The sequence below is a fragment of the Martes martes genome (assembly GCF_963455335.1).
Source record: "Martes martes genome assembly, chromosome: 14".
Lineage (NCBI taxonomy): Eukaryota > Metazoa > Chordata > Mammalia > Carnivora > Mustelidae > Martes > Martes martes.
The window spans coordinates 39,264,976-39,282,984 of NC_137902.1; the positions used below are offsets into that span (position 1 = coordinate 39,264,976).

Genomic DNA, 18,009 nt, shown 5'->3' on the forward strand with positions numbered 1-18,009 from the left:
ATTGTTAAATGTCACTTATCCCACAAATTGAACAAAAAATTCAATAATCCCAATAAAAATCCCAGCAGACTTTTGTGTAGAAACTGAACACCCGATTCTTAAATTCATATGGAAGTGCAAAAAACTAAAATAGGCAAAACACGTTTGAAAAAGAACACTACTGATTTTCAAGATTTATTATAAAGCTGGAGTGTTTATGACAGTGTGGTATTGGCGTAAAGACAGTAAATAGATCAATGAAACAGAAAAGAGTCAAGACAACTGACACAATGGGAGAAGATATTTGCAAATGATATTATCAGATAAAGGGCTAGTATCCAAAATCTATAAAGAACTTATCAAACTCAACACCCAAAGAACAAATAATCCAATCAAGACATGGGCAGAAGACGTGAGCAGACATTCTCCAAAGAAGACATACAAATGGCCAAGAGACACACAAAAAAATGCTCAACATCACTCGGCATCAGGGAAATACAAATCAAAACCACAGTAAGGTATAAACTCACACCAGTCCAAATGGCTAAAATTAGTAAGTCAGGAAATAACATGGAGTAAACAGTATGGAGGTTCAGAAAACAGTATGGAGGTTCCTCAAAAAGTTGAAAATAGAACTACCCTATGACCCAGCAATTGCACTACTGGGTATTTACCTTAAAGATACAAATGTACTGATCCGAAGGGGCACGTGCACCCCAATGTTTATAGCAGCAATGTCCACAATAGCCAATCTATGGAAACAGCCTAGATGTCCATCAACAGGTGAATGGATAAAGATGATGTGACACACACACACACACACACACACACACACACACACACACAGTGGAATACTATGCAGCCATCAAAAAAAGCAAAATCCTGCCATTTACAAAGATGCGGATGGAACTAGAGGCCATTATGCTAAGCAAAATAAGCCTATCAGAGACCATTACCATATGAACTCACTGATATGAGGAATCTGAGAAACAAGACAGGATCATAGGGGAAGGGAGGGAGAAATGAAACCAGAGAGGGAGACAAACCATAAGAGACTCTTAATCTCAGGAAACAAACTGAGGGTTTCTAGAAGGGAGAGTGGTGGGAGGGATGGGGTGGTGGATGATGGACAGTGGGGAGGGTATGTGCTATGATGAGCACAGTGAATTGTGTAAGACTGATGAATCACAGACCTGTGCTCCTGAAACAAATAATACATTATATGTTAATAAAAATAAATGAATAAATAAAATTACAAAAATAGCTAAAAGTTGAGACCCAAGGCTTAAACCAATACGGAAATTTTTTTTAAAGATTTTATTTATTTGACAGACAGAAAGAACACAAGTAGGCAGAGAGGCTGGCAGAGGGAGAGGGAGAAGCAGGCTCTCCGCTGAGCAGGGAGCCCAATGTGGGGCTTGATTCAGAACCCTGGGATCACGACCTGAGCAGAAGGCAGTCGCTCAACCAACCGAGCCACCCAGGCGCCCACCCCCAATATGGAAATGTTTACAAGCATAAAGGAAAAGCCCTCTATTTGGATTCACAACATTAAATTACATAATGTGTAATTTCAGGTTTGACACATGTGATAAGGATTCCTGTGACCCAAAGCTTAAACTGAGCCAGTAATGTTTTAACCTGCAAAACCTAATTAACATATATTTTAGAAACTGTACATGCATTATGAATGCTCTTAGCCTTCTTCAGTTGTACAGCATACCCAGAGAACATGCTCACTTCCCAACTTGCTAATTAAAGGCATTCAATAAACCATGCTGAGTCCAATTAATCGCAACCAAAGAAGCATGGTAATTATACATCATACAGTGTTGGGGGCAGCTGACACCCATCAAGCACTTAGAGAAAAAAGAAAAGAGTCAAGAAATAAGCACATACATATTTGGGAAACTGATTAAGGTAATGTGATGGAGAAAAGACAGTCCATTCTACTCAAAGAATGTTACTGGAGCAACTGGATATATACAAAAAAACTATATTCGATATATACTCCATATAATATACAAAAATAAATTCAAAATAGATCCCAGACATATGTGTAAAACCAAAACCATAAGCATTCTAAGATACTATTTGCACCTTTGGGTTAAGTAAAGCTTTCTTTTTTTTTAAGATTTTATTTATTTGACAGAGAGAGAGAAAGATCACAATTAGGCAGAGAGGCAGGCAGAGAGAGGGGCGGGGAAGCAGGCTCCCCACTGAGCAGAGAGCCCAATGCGGGCTCAATCCCAGGACCCTGAGACTATGACCTGAGCTGAAGGCAGAGGCTTAACCCACTGAGCCACCCAAGTGCCCCAAGTAAAGCTTTCTTAATAGAACACCAAAAGTACAATAAATACAAGGGAAAAAGGATAAATTTGACTTCACCAAAATGTAAAAAGTTAAAACCAAACTTTACTCTTCAAAAGACACTGGCAGAAACATTAAAAGACAATCCAGTCACTGGGAGAAAACATCTGTAAAGCATTTATCTGATAAAGGACTTGAATCTAGACTATATACAGAATGCTCAAAATTAGACAAAAGAAAAATGGCCACCAATTATTTAAGTGGACAAAAGATTTAAAGAGGCTCTTCAACAAAAAAGACATAAGGATGAAAAGTGCATGAAAAGATGCTCCACATCATTACTCATGAGGGAAATGCAAATTAAAACCCCAATGAAATGCCAGTATACACTTATTAGATGTTAAAATTAAAAAGACAGACCATGTGATTGGGGAGACAAGATGGCGGGGAAGTAGGAGGAGGCGCCTTTTCAACCTATACCCTAAAGTGAGCTGATTACCTACCAAAGAACTCCGATCACCCATGAAATCAGCCTGAGATCAGAATTATACACATCTGGATCTCTACAGGGGGCAGAAGATGCCAGTGGGCAGGTAAAGTGGAATGGGAACGTCGGACTGATATCGGAAGATAAACAAAAGGGGGAGGGAGCCACCAGAGGTGGCCGATTGGAAAATAATACCCCAATACGAGAGTGCCCTGCATCTGGGGACCAGCATTAACTTGGAGTCTGGTTGAAAGCACTCAAAAGAGCAAAGGATCGCGGGGGGAAATTGTGGGAATCGGGGCGGCTAGGGACAGGGGCTTAAGTCCCCAGACCCAGGACAGTCTCCCCTGGCGCTGAGCCAGAGAGAGTGCGGCAGAGAAACCTGGTCTTTGTCCCTGAGCCGCCAGTGCGCCCGAGAACGAGTGGAGTCCGGCTCCCGTGAGGGGCTGGGAGCCACACCAGACGGCAGAACGCGCACCTTGCTGGAGATGTGCCCGTGCCTCACCCTCCCCGGAGAGAGGTGCACGAACGCCCAGCCTGGTGTTCTCGGACCCACTCGGCGATAGAGCCGATAGAGCCATAGAGCCAGAGAGGCCGCGCTCCAAACCCTCCCCTGGGAGAGGTGCGCGCAAGCCCGGCGCTCTTAGCCCCAGCCAGCGGGAAAATCTCAGTGTGCAATCGCTGCTTGGAACCTCTCTGGCGGTCTGGAGCTGCCCAGACAGCCACCGCTGCCTTGGTTTTGCATACAAGCAGGAGATCCTGCGTCCCCAGGGACCGCAACTCAGAACCTGCTCTGCCAGCGGCCCAGCGGCTGCAGCACCTGCAGGGGAGCAGACTGAGGCTTCTCTCTGAGAGGGAGGTCGGGGTGCAGTTTTCTTTCCTCTAAACCTCCAAAAACCATCAAAAGCTGTCAAGGCGAGAGAAAAGAAGTGAACAAACATAAAAACCTCCAGAGAACAAAAGCCTGAAAAAACTGTTTTTCTCAGAGCCCACCCCTTTGGGGGGGTGGGAGGACTTAACTCAGGGAACAGCATTGACTGAAAACCCACCTGGCAGCCCCCTCCCCCAGAAAACAAGTCAGGAAAGAAAAAAAAAAAAAAGACTACAAGAGAACAACCACCACTACTTCATAGATACAACTTTTATTTTTAATTCATTCCCACTATTCTGGTTCATTTTTTTTCCCTTTTTTTATATAGATAATTTTTTAACCTATTTACCATCACAATGAGATGTCCAGTACATCAAATTCCATAATAAACTTCTAACCTGAATTTTTTGATACATACACATGTGTTGTTCTTTTGCTTTTCTATTTTTTTAATTTTTTAAAAAATTTTAGTTTAGTTTAGTCTAGTTTATTCCTTTTTTATTTGTATTTTCTAATATTCATATAGAGTTAAACTTCAAGGTAACCCCCTTTCTCCAATCAATGCTACCCCTATAGGTGAACCAATTTTTAATCCCCCTTTTTCTTAGGAAAGTTGAGTCCTTTAACAAAGATATCAAGATACATCCAGGAAGAATCAAAATAACCTTCCTCGCCCACACTGAGAATCTATAACCATGCTCCCATCTTTTTCTTCTGCCAGTGTCTCTGTGTATTTATGTTTGTCCTGACAGTATATAAATCTTACACTTGGGGTTCTTCTTGACGAGGTTCCTCCTTTTTTTGCATATATATATATATTTTTTCTCTCGTCATATACTTTTATCAGTCTTTTTGTTTGTCTGTTTTTGTTTGTATACGTCATAAATCTTACCCTGGGGCCCATTTGGGCTGAACCTTCTCTTTTATCTTCCCTTTTTTTCCTGTCTCTCTCTCTCTCTCTCTCTTTTTTCTTTTTCTTTTCTTTTTTCTCTCGTTTGGGTGGGGAATCCTGAGTGCTCAGAAGCGTTCCAGGGTGCACCTTGACGGCACCACAGTTCATACATCCAGCTACATCTGTCCAGTCATCTCTCACCAAAATGACTAGGAGGAGGAATCCCCAACAGAAGAAAAATACAGAGGATGGGCCTTCTGCAACAGAGCTAACGGCTATCAACATAGACAATATGTCGGAAAGAGAATTCAGGCTAACAATTATCCAGGCAATAGCTAGGCTGGAGAAAGCCATGGATGACCAAACGGAATTGATTAAGGCAGAATTGAAAGCGACCAGGGAGGATGTTCATAATGTTAGGGCAGAGCTGAAGGCCACCAGGGATGAGGTTCACAATGCTCTCAATGAGTTCCAATCTAATCTAAATTCTCTAAAAGCTAGGGTAACTGAGGCAGAAGATAGAATTAGTGATCTGGAGGACAAACAGATAGAGAGAAAGGATTAGGAGGAAGCCTGGAACAAACATCTTAGAAGCCACGAAAACAGAATCAGGGAAATAAATGATGCCATGAAACGTTCCAATGTCAGAATTATTGGAATCCCTGAAGGGGAAGAGAAAGAAAGAAGTCTAGAAGATATAGTGGAACAAGTTCTTCATGAAAATTTTCCCATTCTTGCGAATGGAACAAGTGTTCATGTACTAGAAGTAGAAAGGTCTCCCCCCAAGATTATAAATTCAAAAAAAACATCCAGGCATCTCATAGTAAAATTGAGGAATCATAATTGTAGATACAATCTCTTGAAAGCCGCTAGGACAAAGAAGCTCCTTACATACAGAGGAAAGCCCATCAGAATAACGTCAGACCTGTCCAGAGAGACCTGGCAAGCCAGAAAGGGCTGGCAAGATATATTCAGGGCACTAAATGAGAAGAACATGCAGCCAAGAATACTTTATCCAGCAAGACTGACATTCAAAATGGATGGAGAGATAAAGAGTTTCCAAGACCGGCAAGGCTTAAAAGACTATGCAACCACCAAGCCGACACTGCAGGAAATATTAAGGGGGGTTCCATAAAAGAGGAAAAATCCTAAGAATAGCATTGAACAGAAATATAGAGACAATCAACAGAAAGAAAGATGTCAAAGATAACACAATGTCAATAAAAACGTATCTCTCAATAATCACTCTCAATGTGAATGGCCTAAATGCACCCATAAAACGACACAGGGTTGCAGATTGGATAAAACGACAGGACCCATCCATATGTTGTCTACAAGAGACCCATTTTGAACCTAAAGATACACCCAGACTGAAAGTGAAGGGATGGAGAAGCATCTTTCATGCCAATGGGCCTCAAAAGAAGGCCGGGGTAGCGATTCTCGTATCAGATAAATTAGATTTTAAACTAAAGACGGTAGTCAGAGATACAGAAGGACACTACATCATTCTTAAAGGGACTATCCACCAAGATGATCTAACAATTGTAAATATCTATGCCCCCAATATGGGAGCAGCCAATTACATAAGAAAACTATTTTTTTTTAAAGAATTTATTTATATGACAGACAGAGATCACAAGTAGGCAGAGAGGCAGGCAGAGAGAGAGGAGGAAGCAGGCTCTCCGAAGAGCAGAGAGCCCGATGCGGGGCTTGATCCCAGGACCCTGGGATTATGACCTGAGCCGAAGGCAGAGGCTTTAACCCTCTCAGCCACCCAGGCGCCCCTACATAAGAAAACTATTAATCAAGATAAAGAGTCATATTGATATGAATACATTAATAGTAGGAGATCTTAACACGCCTCTCTCAGAAATAGATCATCGAAGCAGAAAATCAATAAAGAAATAAGAGCATTGAATGACACATTGGACCAGATGGACCTCATAGATATATACAGAACATTCCACCCTAAAACAACAGAATACTCATTCTTCTCAAGTGCACATGGAACCTGTTCCAGAATAGACCACATACTGGGTCACAAATCAGGGCTCAACCAATACCAAAAGACTGAGATTATTCCCTGCATATTCTCAGATCACAATGCTTTGAAACTGGAGCTCAATCACAAGGAAAAGTTCAGAAGGAACTCAAACACCTGGAAGCTAAAGACCACCTTGCTTAAGAATGCTTGGATCAACCAGGAGATCAAAGAAGAACTCAAACAATTTATGGAAACCAATGAGAATGAAGACACTTCACTCCAAAACCTATGGGATACAGCAAAGGCGGTCCTAAGGGGAAAATTCATAGCCATCGAAGCCTCCCTCAAAAAAATTGAAAAATCCAGAATACACCAGATGTCTCTACACCTTAAAGAACTAGAGAATCAACAACAAATCAAACCAACTCCACACGTAAGAAGGGAAATAATCAAGATTAGAGCAGAGATCAATGAGGTAGAAACCAGAGATACAGTAGAACGTATCAATGAAACTAGAAGCTGGTTTTTTGAAAGAATCAATAAGATCGATAAACCACTGGCCACACTAATCCAAAAGAAAAGAGAGAAAGCCCAAATTAATAAAATTATGAATGAAAAGGGAGAGATCACAACTAACACCAAGGAAGTAGAAACAATCATCAGAAGTTATTATCAACAGTTATATGCCAATAAGCTAAGCAACCTAGATGAAATGGATGCATTCCTGGAAAACTATAAACTCCCAAAATTGAACCAGGAAGAAATTGACAACCTGAATAGACCGATATCTAGTAACGAGATTGAAGCAGCGATCAAAAACCTCCCAAAAAACAAGAGCCCAGGACCTGACGGATTCCCTGGGGAATTCTATCAAACTTTCAAAGAAGAAATAACACCTATTCTCCTGAAGCTGTTTCAAAAAATTGAAGCAGAAGGAAAACTTCCAGACTCTTTTTATGAAGCCAGCATTACCCTGATCCCCAAACCAGGCAAAGACCCTACCAAAAAGGAGAATTTCAGACCAATATCACGGATGAATATGGATGCTAAGATTCTCAACAAGATCCTAGCAAACAGGATCCAACAGCACATTAAAAAGATTATCCACCATGACCAGGTGGGATTCATCCCTGGGTTACAAGGATGGTTCAACATTCGCAAATCAATCAATGTGATAGAACAAATCAATAAGAGAAGAGCAAAGAACCACATGGTCTTCTCAATTGATGCAGAAAAAGCTTTTGACAAAATCCAGCATCCGTTCCTGATTAAAACGCTTCAAAGTATAGGGATAGAGGGAACATTCCTGAACTTCATCAAATCTATCTATGAATAACCCACAGCAAATATCATCCTCAATGGGAAAAAGCTTGCAGCCTTCCCGTTGAGATCAGGAACACGACAAGGATGCCCACTCTCACCACTCTTGTTCAACATAGTATTAGAAGTCCTAGCAACAGCAATCAGACAACAAAGAGAAATAAAAGGTATCCAAATTGGCGAGGAAGAAGTCAAACTCTCTCTCTTCGCAGATGACATGATTCTTTATATGGAAAACCCGAAAGACTCCACCCCCAAACTACTAGAACTCATACAGCAATTCAGTAATGTAGCAGGATACAAAGTCAATGTCCAGAAATCAGTGGCTTTCTTATATACTAACAATGAAAATACAGAAAGGCAAATTAGAGAATCGATTCCATTTACTATAGCACCAAGAACCCTAAGATACCTGGGAATAAACCTAACCAAAGAGGTTAAAGATCTGTACTCGAGGAACTACAGAATACTCCTAAAAGAAATTGAAGAAGACACAAAAAGATGGAAGACCATTCCATGCTCTTGGATCGGAAGAATAAACATCGTTAAAATGTCTATACTGCCCAGAGCAATCTATACTTTTAATGCCATTCCGATCAGAATTCCACCAGTATTTTTCAAAGAACTGGAGCAAATAATCCTAAAATTTGTATGGAATCAGAAGAGACCCCGAATTGCTAAGGAAATGTTGAAAAACAAAAATAAAACTGGTGCCATCACGTTACCTGATTTCAAGCTTTACTACAAAGCTGTGATCACCAAGACAGCATGGTACTGGCATAAAAACAGACACATGGACCAGTGGAACAGAGTAGAGAGCCCAGATATGGACCCTCAACTCTATGGTCAAATAATCTTCGACAAAACAGGAAAAAATATCCAGTGGAAAAAAGACAGTCTCTTTAATAAATGGTGCTGGGAAAACTGGACAGCTATATGTAGAAGAATGAAACTTGACCATTCTCTTACACCGTACACAAAGATAAACTCGAAATGGATAAAAGACCTCAACGTGAGACAGGAATCCATCAGAATCCTTAAGGAGAACATAGGCAGTAACCTCTTTGATATCAGCCACAGCAACTTCTTTCAAGATATGTCTCCAAAGGCAAAGGAAACAAAGGCAAAGATGAACTTTTGGGACTTCATCAAGATCAAAAGCTTCTGCACAGCAAAAGAAACAGTCAACAAAACAAAGAGGCAACCCACGGAATGGGAGAAGATATTTGCAAATGACAGTACAGACAAAAGGTTGATATCCAGGATCTATAAAGAACTCCTCAAACTCAACACACACAAAACAGATGATCATATTAAAAAATGGGCAGAAGATATGAACAGACACTTCTCCAGTGAAGACATACAAATGGCTACCAGACACATGAAAAAATGTTCATCATCACTAGCCATCAGGGAGATTCAAATCAAAACCACATTGAGATACCACCTTACACCAGTTAGAATGGCCAAAATTAGCAAGACAGGAAACCACGTGTGTTGGAGAGGATGTGGAGAAAGGGGAACCCTCTTTCACTGTTGGTGGGAATGCAAACTGGTGCAGCCACTTTGGAGAACAGTGTGGAGATTCCTCAGGAAATTAAAAATAGAGCTTCCCTATAATCCTGCAATTGCACTGCTGGGTATTTACCCCAAAGATACAGATGTAGTGAAAAGAAGGGCCATCTGTACCCCAATGTTTATAGCAGCAATGGCCACGGTCGCCAAACTGTGGAAAGAACCAAGATGCCCTTCGACGGATGAATGGATAAGGAAGATGTGGTCCATATACACTATGGAGTATTATGCCTCCATCAGAAAGGACGAATACCCAACTTTTGTAGCAACATGGACAGGACTGGAAGAGATTATGCTGAGTGAAATAAGTCAAGCAGAGAGAGTCAAGTATCATATGGTTTCACTTATTTGTGGAACATAACAAATAATATAGAGGACAAGGGTAGATGGAGAGGAGAAGGGAGTTGAGGGAAATTGGAAGGGGAGGTGAACCATGAGAGACTATGGACTCTGAAAAACAACCTGAGGGCTTTGAAGGGGCGGGGGGCGGGAGGGTGGGGGAACCAGGTGGTGGGTATTGGGGAGGGCACAGATTGCATGGAGCACTGGGTGAGGTGAAAAAACAATGAATACTGTTACGCTGAAAATAAATAAAAAATTTAATTTTAAAAAAAAAAAAGACAGACCATATCAAGTGTTGGCAGAGATGTAGAAGAATTGGAACTCCCCTCCTTCTGGTAGGAATGTAAAAGGGTACAATCACTTTGGAAAACAGTTTGGCAGTACCTTAAAAAGTTAAACATACATCTTCCGTATGTTTCCACTACTAGGTATTTACACAAGGGAAAGGAAATATATGTGCATACAAGGGCTAATATGAATGTTAAGAGTAGCCTTAATCATAACAACCCAAAATAGGAAACAACCCAGATGTCCATCAACAGGAGAATGAATAAACAAATTATGATAAATCCATACAATGAATACTACTCAGCAAGAAAAGGACACAACTTAGTACACAAACACACACACACACACACACACACACACACACACAGGAATATAACTCAACCATCAAAAAGAATGAAATCTTGCCATTTGCAATGACATGGATGGAAGTAGAGGATATTATACTAAGCGAAATTAAGTCAGTCAGAGAAAGACAAATATATGATTGCACTCAAATGCGGAATTTAAGAAACAAAACAGATACACATAGGGGAAGGGAAGGAAAAATAACGGGAAATAGAGTAGGACAAACCATAAGAGACTCTTTAATTACAGGAAAGAAGCTGAAAGTTGCTAGAGGGGCGGTGGGTAAGGGGATGTAGTAACTGGATGATGGGCATTAAGGAGGGCACCTGATATAATGAGTAATGGGTGCTACATGCAACTGATGAATCACTAAATTACCTCTGAAACTAATAATATATTATATATTAATTAAATTTAATTTTTAAAAATGTAAATAAGTAAGAAAAGGACATAACTATTGATACACACAACTTGGATGAATCTCAAAAGAATCTCTGAAAAAAACTAAATTTAAAAAAGTACATAATATGTAATTCCATCCATATAAAACCCTAGAAAATGCAAACTAATCTATAGTGAAAGAAAGCAGATCAATGACTGCTTGAGTAGAGGCATGAGGAAACTTTTGCGAGTGATGGGTATGTTCACAATCTTGCTTGAGAAGATACTGTACATTTTAAATATGTTGTTTAATTGCATGTTAATTATAGTGTAATAAGGCTGTTTAAAAATGAAATAAAGCAAAAAAATCTTTAAAAAATGTAACAGGACCTATCAAACCACAAGACAGATTTAGTTTTGATAAGAAATTAATAACTCTCTAAACTATAAGAAAAAATATTCTCCCAAAAAACTATGAAGAATATATTCCTTATAGACGGAGTGCAAATAACCTCCATATCAGGTTTCTAAAAGCAAACCAGAGTCTGGAAGGTAACAGATTGATACTTATAAAACATTAAGAAAAAATTAATTCTCAAGAAACATCTACCCAGTTCATAAGCAATAGTAGCAGAAATCTTTTTATTATAAAACATTCCTCTTAATTCCACAGTGGTCCCCATACCATTAAAACTAAATTCATTCATTCATTCATCAACTGTATTGACTGCTCTGTAAGTCATTAACTCTTTTTGGAACTGTATAGATATGGGCTCATGCAATGGATGCTATAAAATCATGTACCTGATAAATCTAAGTAAAACTGTCAACATTAAGGATTAGATTATTTGATTCTGGGTAAACTGCAAGGCCCCTCCTTCTTAGAAGATTCAGAAGGAATAAAACTATTATTGATGTAATGAACTGTCTCATGTTATCCCAGAGACTGTGAGATTAAGTTCAACCTTTGCAGCTCTGAGAAAGTGGGTAATGAGCAGGAAGGAAGGAGTGTGTCCTCCCCTCCTCTCCAAACACAGAGGATCAGAAATCATACCAAAGAATTCTGTTGTGAACTCACTGGGCCAGGGAAACTCGATAAAGGAAAACAGACTCCAATGGACAAAAATGTGCCTTCCAAATCAATTCTGATACCACACTGCAAAACCTAGACACCCACAAAAATCATTTTCAGCAACCTACCAGCTGCTTCCAAAACTTCAAGCTCCTGTCTGGACTGCAATCCCACTGCCTGCAGCCTCACCTTGGCACCTGACTCCCAGAACTCTCACAATGCCATCAGGTGTCCAAACTATTCCCCACACTAAAGTGGCACAGAACGGTGTCTCTTCTCAATACCAATTAAAATCCCAACTCCATGAACATAGTCATTAGTGCTACTTATTTAAACCTTAAAATCCCCATCCAATAGATCAATTCACTAAGTATTTACTGAATATCCACTACAACAAATCTGCAATAGGGTTCTACATCCAAATCAATCTCCCTTCCTGGCCTAAAATGTTGGACTTCTTCCTTTTTTCCAAACAAGTATAATATATAAATATAAATTATATATATACATACGTGTGTGTGTGTATGTATGTATGTGTGTGTGTGTGTGTGTGTGTGTGTGTGTGTGTGTGTGTGTGTGTGTGTGTGTATATATCTATCTCAAGAAATTCCTGCCATCTGGTGTCCAAATTTGACACTGCACTGAATAGGGACCGAGCAACCTCTATTTGGTATAGGCAAGCACCCTAGAACTAAAAAATGTTCTATGTGGTGTTATTTAAAAATCCATTTGGACTAAAGAGTTACAAGAAAAGACCATTAATTTAAATGAATCTTAAATGAAGACTATTAACTTAAATGAAAACTGAAAGAATACGGGAAAACAGGCCTTCTCCCATCTCCAGCAAATCGAGGAAAAACTGAAATACTGAAAATGAAATATCCAAAACCCATCTACACCAGCACCACTCCTGGTCAGCCTTTCAATCAATGCTGACCACACTCCTAAGAGCGCGGCAAAATAGAAAGGGTGCAGACTGACAACACAAACAACTGAAAAAAGGAAAACACAAACTAAGAATATAGAGACCTCTTTTAAGTTATATGGTACTTTCTCATTTTCTATAGTCCATGTGCTTCAAGAACTATGATATGATAGATTCAGGGTTGGTTTGTTTTTTTTCATTATTTATGTAATAAGGCAAAGAGTGGTGTCCCATCAACTATAATGACTCAACTTCAAACAAGACATTACTTTTTGACTTAACAAGAATTCTTTAGAGTCTTCAGCAAAGATTTACTACAAAATAGGAAGGCTATCAGAACTAATGAGCATGTGTCTACACAGCACATGGGAAAGGCAAGGAGAAAGTAGGAGTCATCCCTGATTCCTCCCTATCTCACCCCACATGCAATTACCAAGCTCAGTCGATGAATAAACTAAGTATCTCTCTATCCCCACTACCCTATCCTAGACAAAGTCACCATCACCTTTTCCTTAGGCCAGGAACTGGCAAACTACAGCCTACAGGCCAAATCTGGCCTGTCACCTGTTTTTGCAAGTAAAGTTTTATTGGCACACAGTCATGACCACTCATTTATATATTAACTTTGGCTATTTTCATGCTACAATGACAGAATTAAGGAGATGTGACTGGCCCACCAAGTCTAAAACATTTACCACCTGCCTTTTTATAGAGAAAGTTTGCCAAACTTGGCCTAAGTAGGCTATTAAATAATCCTCTAACTAGTCTCTCTACCACTCAATTAATTCACTCTCTAAACTGCAGTCTGAGTGAAAAGTTTTAAGAACACAAATTTGATCATTCATTCTTCTGCAAAGATAAACCAAATTCCTTATAAGGAATATATATTCCTTATTCCTTTTCCAACCTCCCATCTTGTCACTACCCTTTATATTACAGTAATTCTATTTTAATCTCTCCAAACTCACCTTGCTTTAGCCTCGTAGCTTTCAGCATATGATATTTCTCCCAACTGGGATATTCCACCTTTCTTTAGCTAACTCCAGGTCACCCTTCAGATTCTCTATGTAAATGTCATTCTCTCCAGGAAGCCATTCCTGACCCCTTGGGCTGGAATTTGGTGGTCCTGCATTCCTCCATCACTGACCTTGTTTAGACTCTAATACATTTTAACTGTCAGGCCAGATCAAGAGCCATATGAGGGCAGAGACAGGCTCTGTGCTGTTAACTATGATACTCTTGCAGCAAACAGGGACTAGTATATATGAGGCATTTATAAAATCTTGGTTCAAATTAATTTACCCTTTGCATCATGTTCTGAGAATTAAAGAACTTGTTCTCAGAGATTTATCAGAAATAATCATACCATTGTAGGCAATGAAGATAAATAAGTCGTGTATAACCATAGCAGAATACGTTGATACCAAAATCTGAAACCTAGAAACCTATAGAGAAAACTTCTGAGCCCAACTATTTACACCTTTTGCATTTTAGTATATTACTGGAGAAAACCTTGATCATCAGAGCTTATCATTCTAGACCACATATAATAAAAATAATGAAACTAAAAAAGCATTCTCCTAATACCTGCTCTTCCCTCTCCTTTTCTTTGGTCTTACTTCTGTAGACTCTAGCAGAGGCGACATCCTGGGTTGGAATGGCAGAGATCTGATGCAGTGGCATGCTCATCCCAGCCTCCTGTCTGGTTGTTTTCTTTACTGAAGAGAGTCTCCAGTGGTAGAGTCATTTTGGGCCATCGATGTCAAGCTGAGAGGGAGGATACAAGACATAAATGAGCTAAAACACTTCAAATTTCCAACAGTGAGATTAGCATTTATTTATATTTATATTCTTACATTCATATTTGAATCAGTTACAATGTCTGACATAAGTATTTGGTATCCAAAAACAACAGAAGATAAACGTTTTATGGGGGAAATTTTAACATTTTTCTCATATAATAAGATGGAAACACCTGAAAGAGGCTGTGGGTCAGGTACAGGTATAATGAGATATTAATTTTCCATTGGCCATTAGGTTTTAACCAGCAGTGTCATCCTTTATTTTAAGAATATTTCTGAAATCAAATTTTTTTCTTGAAAAGGCATTCATTCTGACTGAAGTAGTCATCTTTCCTTAAAACCACTGCCCTAGAATCCACATAATGGTAGGATTAAAGGTTAAAAACTCCAGAATAAATTTAAAAGATCTATGATCTCTGCTTAACCTTCTGAAAGTCTAGACTGTCTAGACCAGTTGTCGGCAAACCTTTCCTACAAAGGGCCAGAGAGTAAATACTTTAGGCATTGTGGGCCATGTATTTTTTTCTTTCTTACTCAGTTCTGCTGTTGTAGCATCAAAGCAGCCACACTAAGTGTATAAATGAATGAGAATGGTTATGTTCCAGTAAAACTTTTCTTACAAAAACAGATGGCAGGCTAGATTTGGCCCATAGCTTATAGTGCTAATCCTGTTCTAAGGAATCTTCCAGGGAAGAAGAATGTCATCAGGAATATTCCTGGGATCTTGAGAAGGCTGCCCTTAGGTAAAATAATAGTTTCTAAGTCCAATGATTCCAGGCACACCTGTCTTTTTTCTGTTTTTTTTTCTACATTCCTCCAAAGTACCTGGTAACTGAATTGTATGTTTTCCATCCCCCTGACACTGCCCCCACTGAAATTTATCAAACTCTGTATATAAAACCAATTATATATCCAAATTATCCATTAACTTTAATGTAGTAATGTTTCATGCTATTTGAATTTTAACAAAGGTTGGAAGCATTAAACCAAACAATGAATCTCTGATTTGGGGATTTTCACTTAACTAACCATGCATTGGAGGGTGGGACAACAGGCAGGGAGCGTAAACAACAGGTCTTGACAACTCTGAGGTCATATTTGATGAGTAGCCATTTATTCTACCCAACCCTAAGGTCACATCTGAAGGGCAGCCAATTATTCCACCTCTCCCCAAACTCTGCTCTGTGTTTGTGTGGCTGGTCCCATCCCTGACAGTGTTACTAATCAAAACAATGAGCAACAGAACTCACAGAATTAATTTCTTTCACCAGATTCTCTGATCAACAAGCAAGAAGAACGAATAAGAAACTGGAAGGGATCAACACTATGAGAAAATGAACAAAATGAATATTGTTCTTAAAAGTCTAGTGTTGGGGTGCCTGGGTGGCTCAGTGGGTTAAAGCCTCTGCCTTCAGCTCGGGTCATGATCCCAGGGTCCTAGGATCAAGCCCCATATCAGACTCTCTGCTTAGCGGGAAGCCTGCTTACTCCTCTCTCTCTGCCTGCCTTTCTGCCTACTTGTGATCTCTGTCTGTCAAATAAATAAATAAAATCTTAAAAAAAAAAAACTTTAAAAGTCTAGTGTTATAATAGGTGGGTGATCACTTATAACCAATAAAACAGGGAAATATAGGTGATATTAATGTCTACATATTACAATCAATAATTAATAAAATGTTGGTGTCTACATACTATACATTACCTACTCTATCTTAAGCCTTTGATGAGGCTGACACAAGATGGAACACTGTGCCCAGCAAATGGTCTGGATATTTATGTTTGCATCACATAAGATAAGAGGCACTTACTGCTTAGTTGTCTTATACTGTCTGGGTGGTCACAATAGTCACTGGAGAGCAGTTTTCTCATCACTCATACATCAGAGTTCTCTGTCACAGATGGCAAACTCCATGTGGCCTCTTGAAATACTTACTCAAAATAACCATGTCCACAGCCCCTACTACATATCATATCAAAAGCTGCCTTTGGTGCTTATAGTATAATAATCATTATTACATCATTGTACATGACCATGAAAAGCCTGAAGAGGACTATTTATGCCAGAGAGACACAAATGTGAGAATAGGTTTTAAATATTTTGTAGAATTTTGAAGGTCCTCCCCTGCTTACTGTCATTTAAGCTACTCTTCTGATATGAACCCCTATCTCCAAGTAACAGTCCTGAAAGTCTGCCTGAAGCAATTCCTCTCCTATGCCGTATTTAGGACAAAAATGATAATGTTAAGGGGTGCCTGGGTGGCTCAGTGGGTTAAGCCTCTGCCTTCGGTTCAGTTCATGATCCCAGGGTCCTGAGATCGGGCCCTGCATCGGGCTCTCTGCTCAGCAGGGAGCCTGCTTCCCCCCCGCCGGGCCCCCTCTTGCCTCTCTGCCTACTTGTGATGTCTCTCAATGTCAAATAAATAAATAAACAAATAAATAAATAAATCTTTATTAAAGAAATGATAATGTTAAAAACCAAAATGCAAGACAGACCATGCCACTTTCTGTGTGAAGGTTCATGTGAAAAGCATAAAGCAGGTATTACTCGTACTATTTTCTTTGCATGATTACCAAATATCCATTTTATATCAATTCATCTGTAATGAAGAGCAATAATTAAACCTCTGAACTATGCCTGACAATCCAGGCATGAGGACTTCAAATTCTACTGCCAAAAGTATAGCACAAGTGACACAAACATCCATATCTAGAAGAAATGGACAAACTGGGTGTTTAAGAATATGGAAACGGGGGTACGTGGCTGGCTCAGTTGGTGGAGTATGCAACTCTTGATCTTGTGGTCATGAGTCTGAGCCCCACATTGCATGTAGAGATTAGTTTAAAAAAATCTTTAAAAATGGGGGGAGGATATGGAAAGAAATGGATATTCCATTGTCACTAGACCAGAAGACTTACTATTGTGAAGGTGGCAATTCTCCCAAAACTGATATTATACACATAAAGCAACCCTTATCAAAAATCCAGCAGACTTCTAGGCAGAAATTAGACAAGCAGATCCTAGAATTCGTATGGAAAGTAGAGGAACCCAGGATACTCAAACAATCTTGAAGAACAAAGTTGGATAACTCACACTACCCAATTTCAAAACTTAGTACAAAGGAATAGTAACCAAGACAGAATCAAATTGGAATATGGGTAGATATACAAATTAACAGAACAGAACTTAGAGTAAAAAAATAAGCCCATGTATCTGTATCTATGGTCAACTGGTTTTACAATGAGGGTTCCAAGACTATTCAATGGGGGAAAGAACAGTCTGTTCCATATGCAAAAGAATGAATTTAGATTCCTATCTCACACAAATAAAAAATAAACATCACCAAAATAAAAGCATTTGTGTTTCAACAGATACCATCAAGAAAGTGAAAAGACAACCTAGAACACAAAAAATCATTTTGCAAAACATACAATAAGG

General features: G+C 39.3%; 1 protein-coding gene across 2 annotated transcripts in view; it reads right to left on the reverse strand.

The window, feature by feature from the left end:
• Positions 1 to 18,009, reverse strand: part of MARCHF8 (membrane associated ring-CH-type finger 8) — a 130,742-nt gene that overhangs the window by 65,769 nt on the left and 46,964 nt on the right. For both annotated transcript variants that reach the window (XM_080823450.1, XM_080823449.1), the window contains exon 2: positions 14,359 to 14,538. In XM_080823450.1, coding sequence (XP_080679576.1) covers positions 14,359 to 14,460 — 102 coding nt within the window. In that variant the 5' untranslated portion in view covers positions 14,461 to 14,538. The remainder of the gene's footprint in view (positions 1 to 14,358; positions 14,539 to 18,009) is intronic.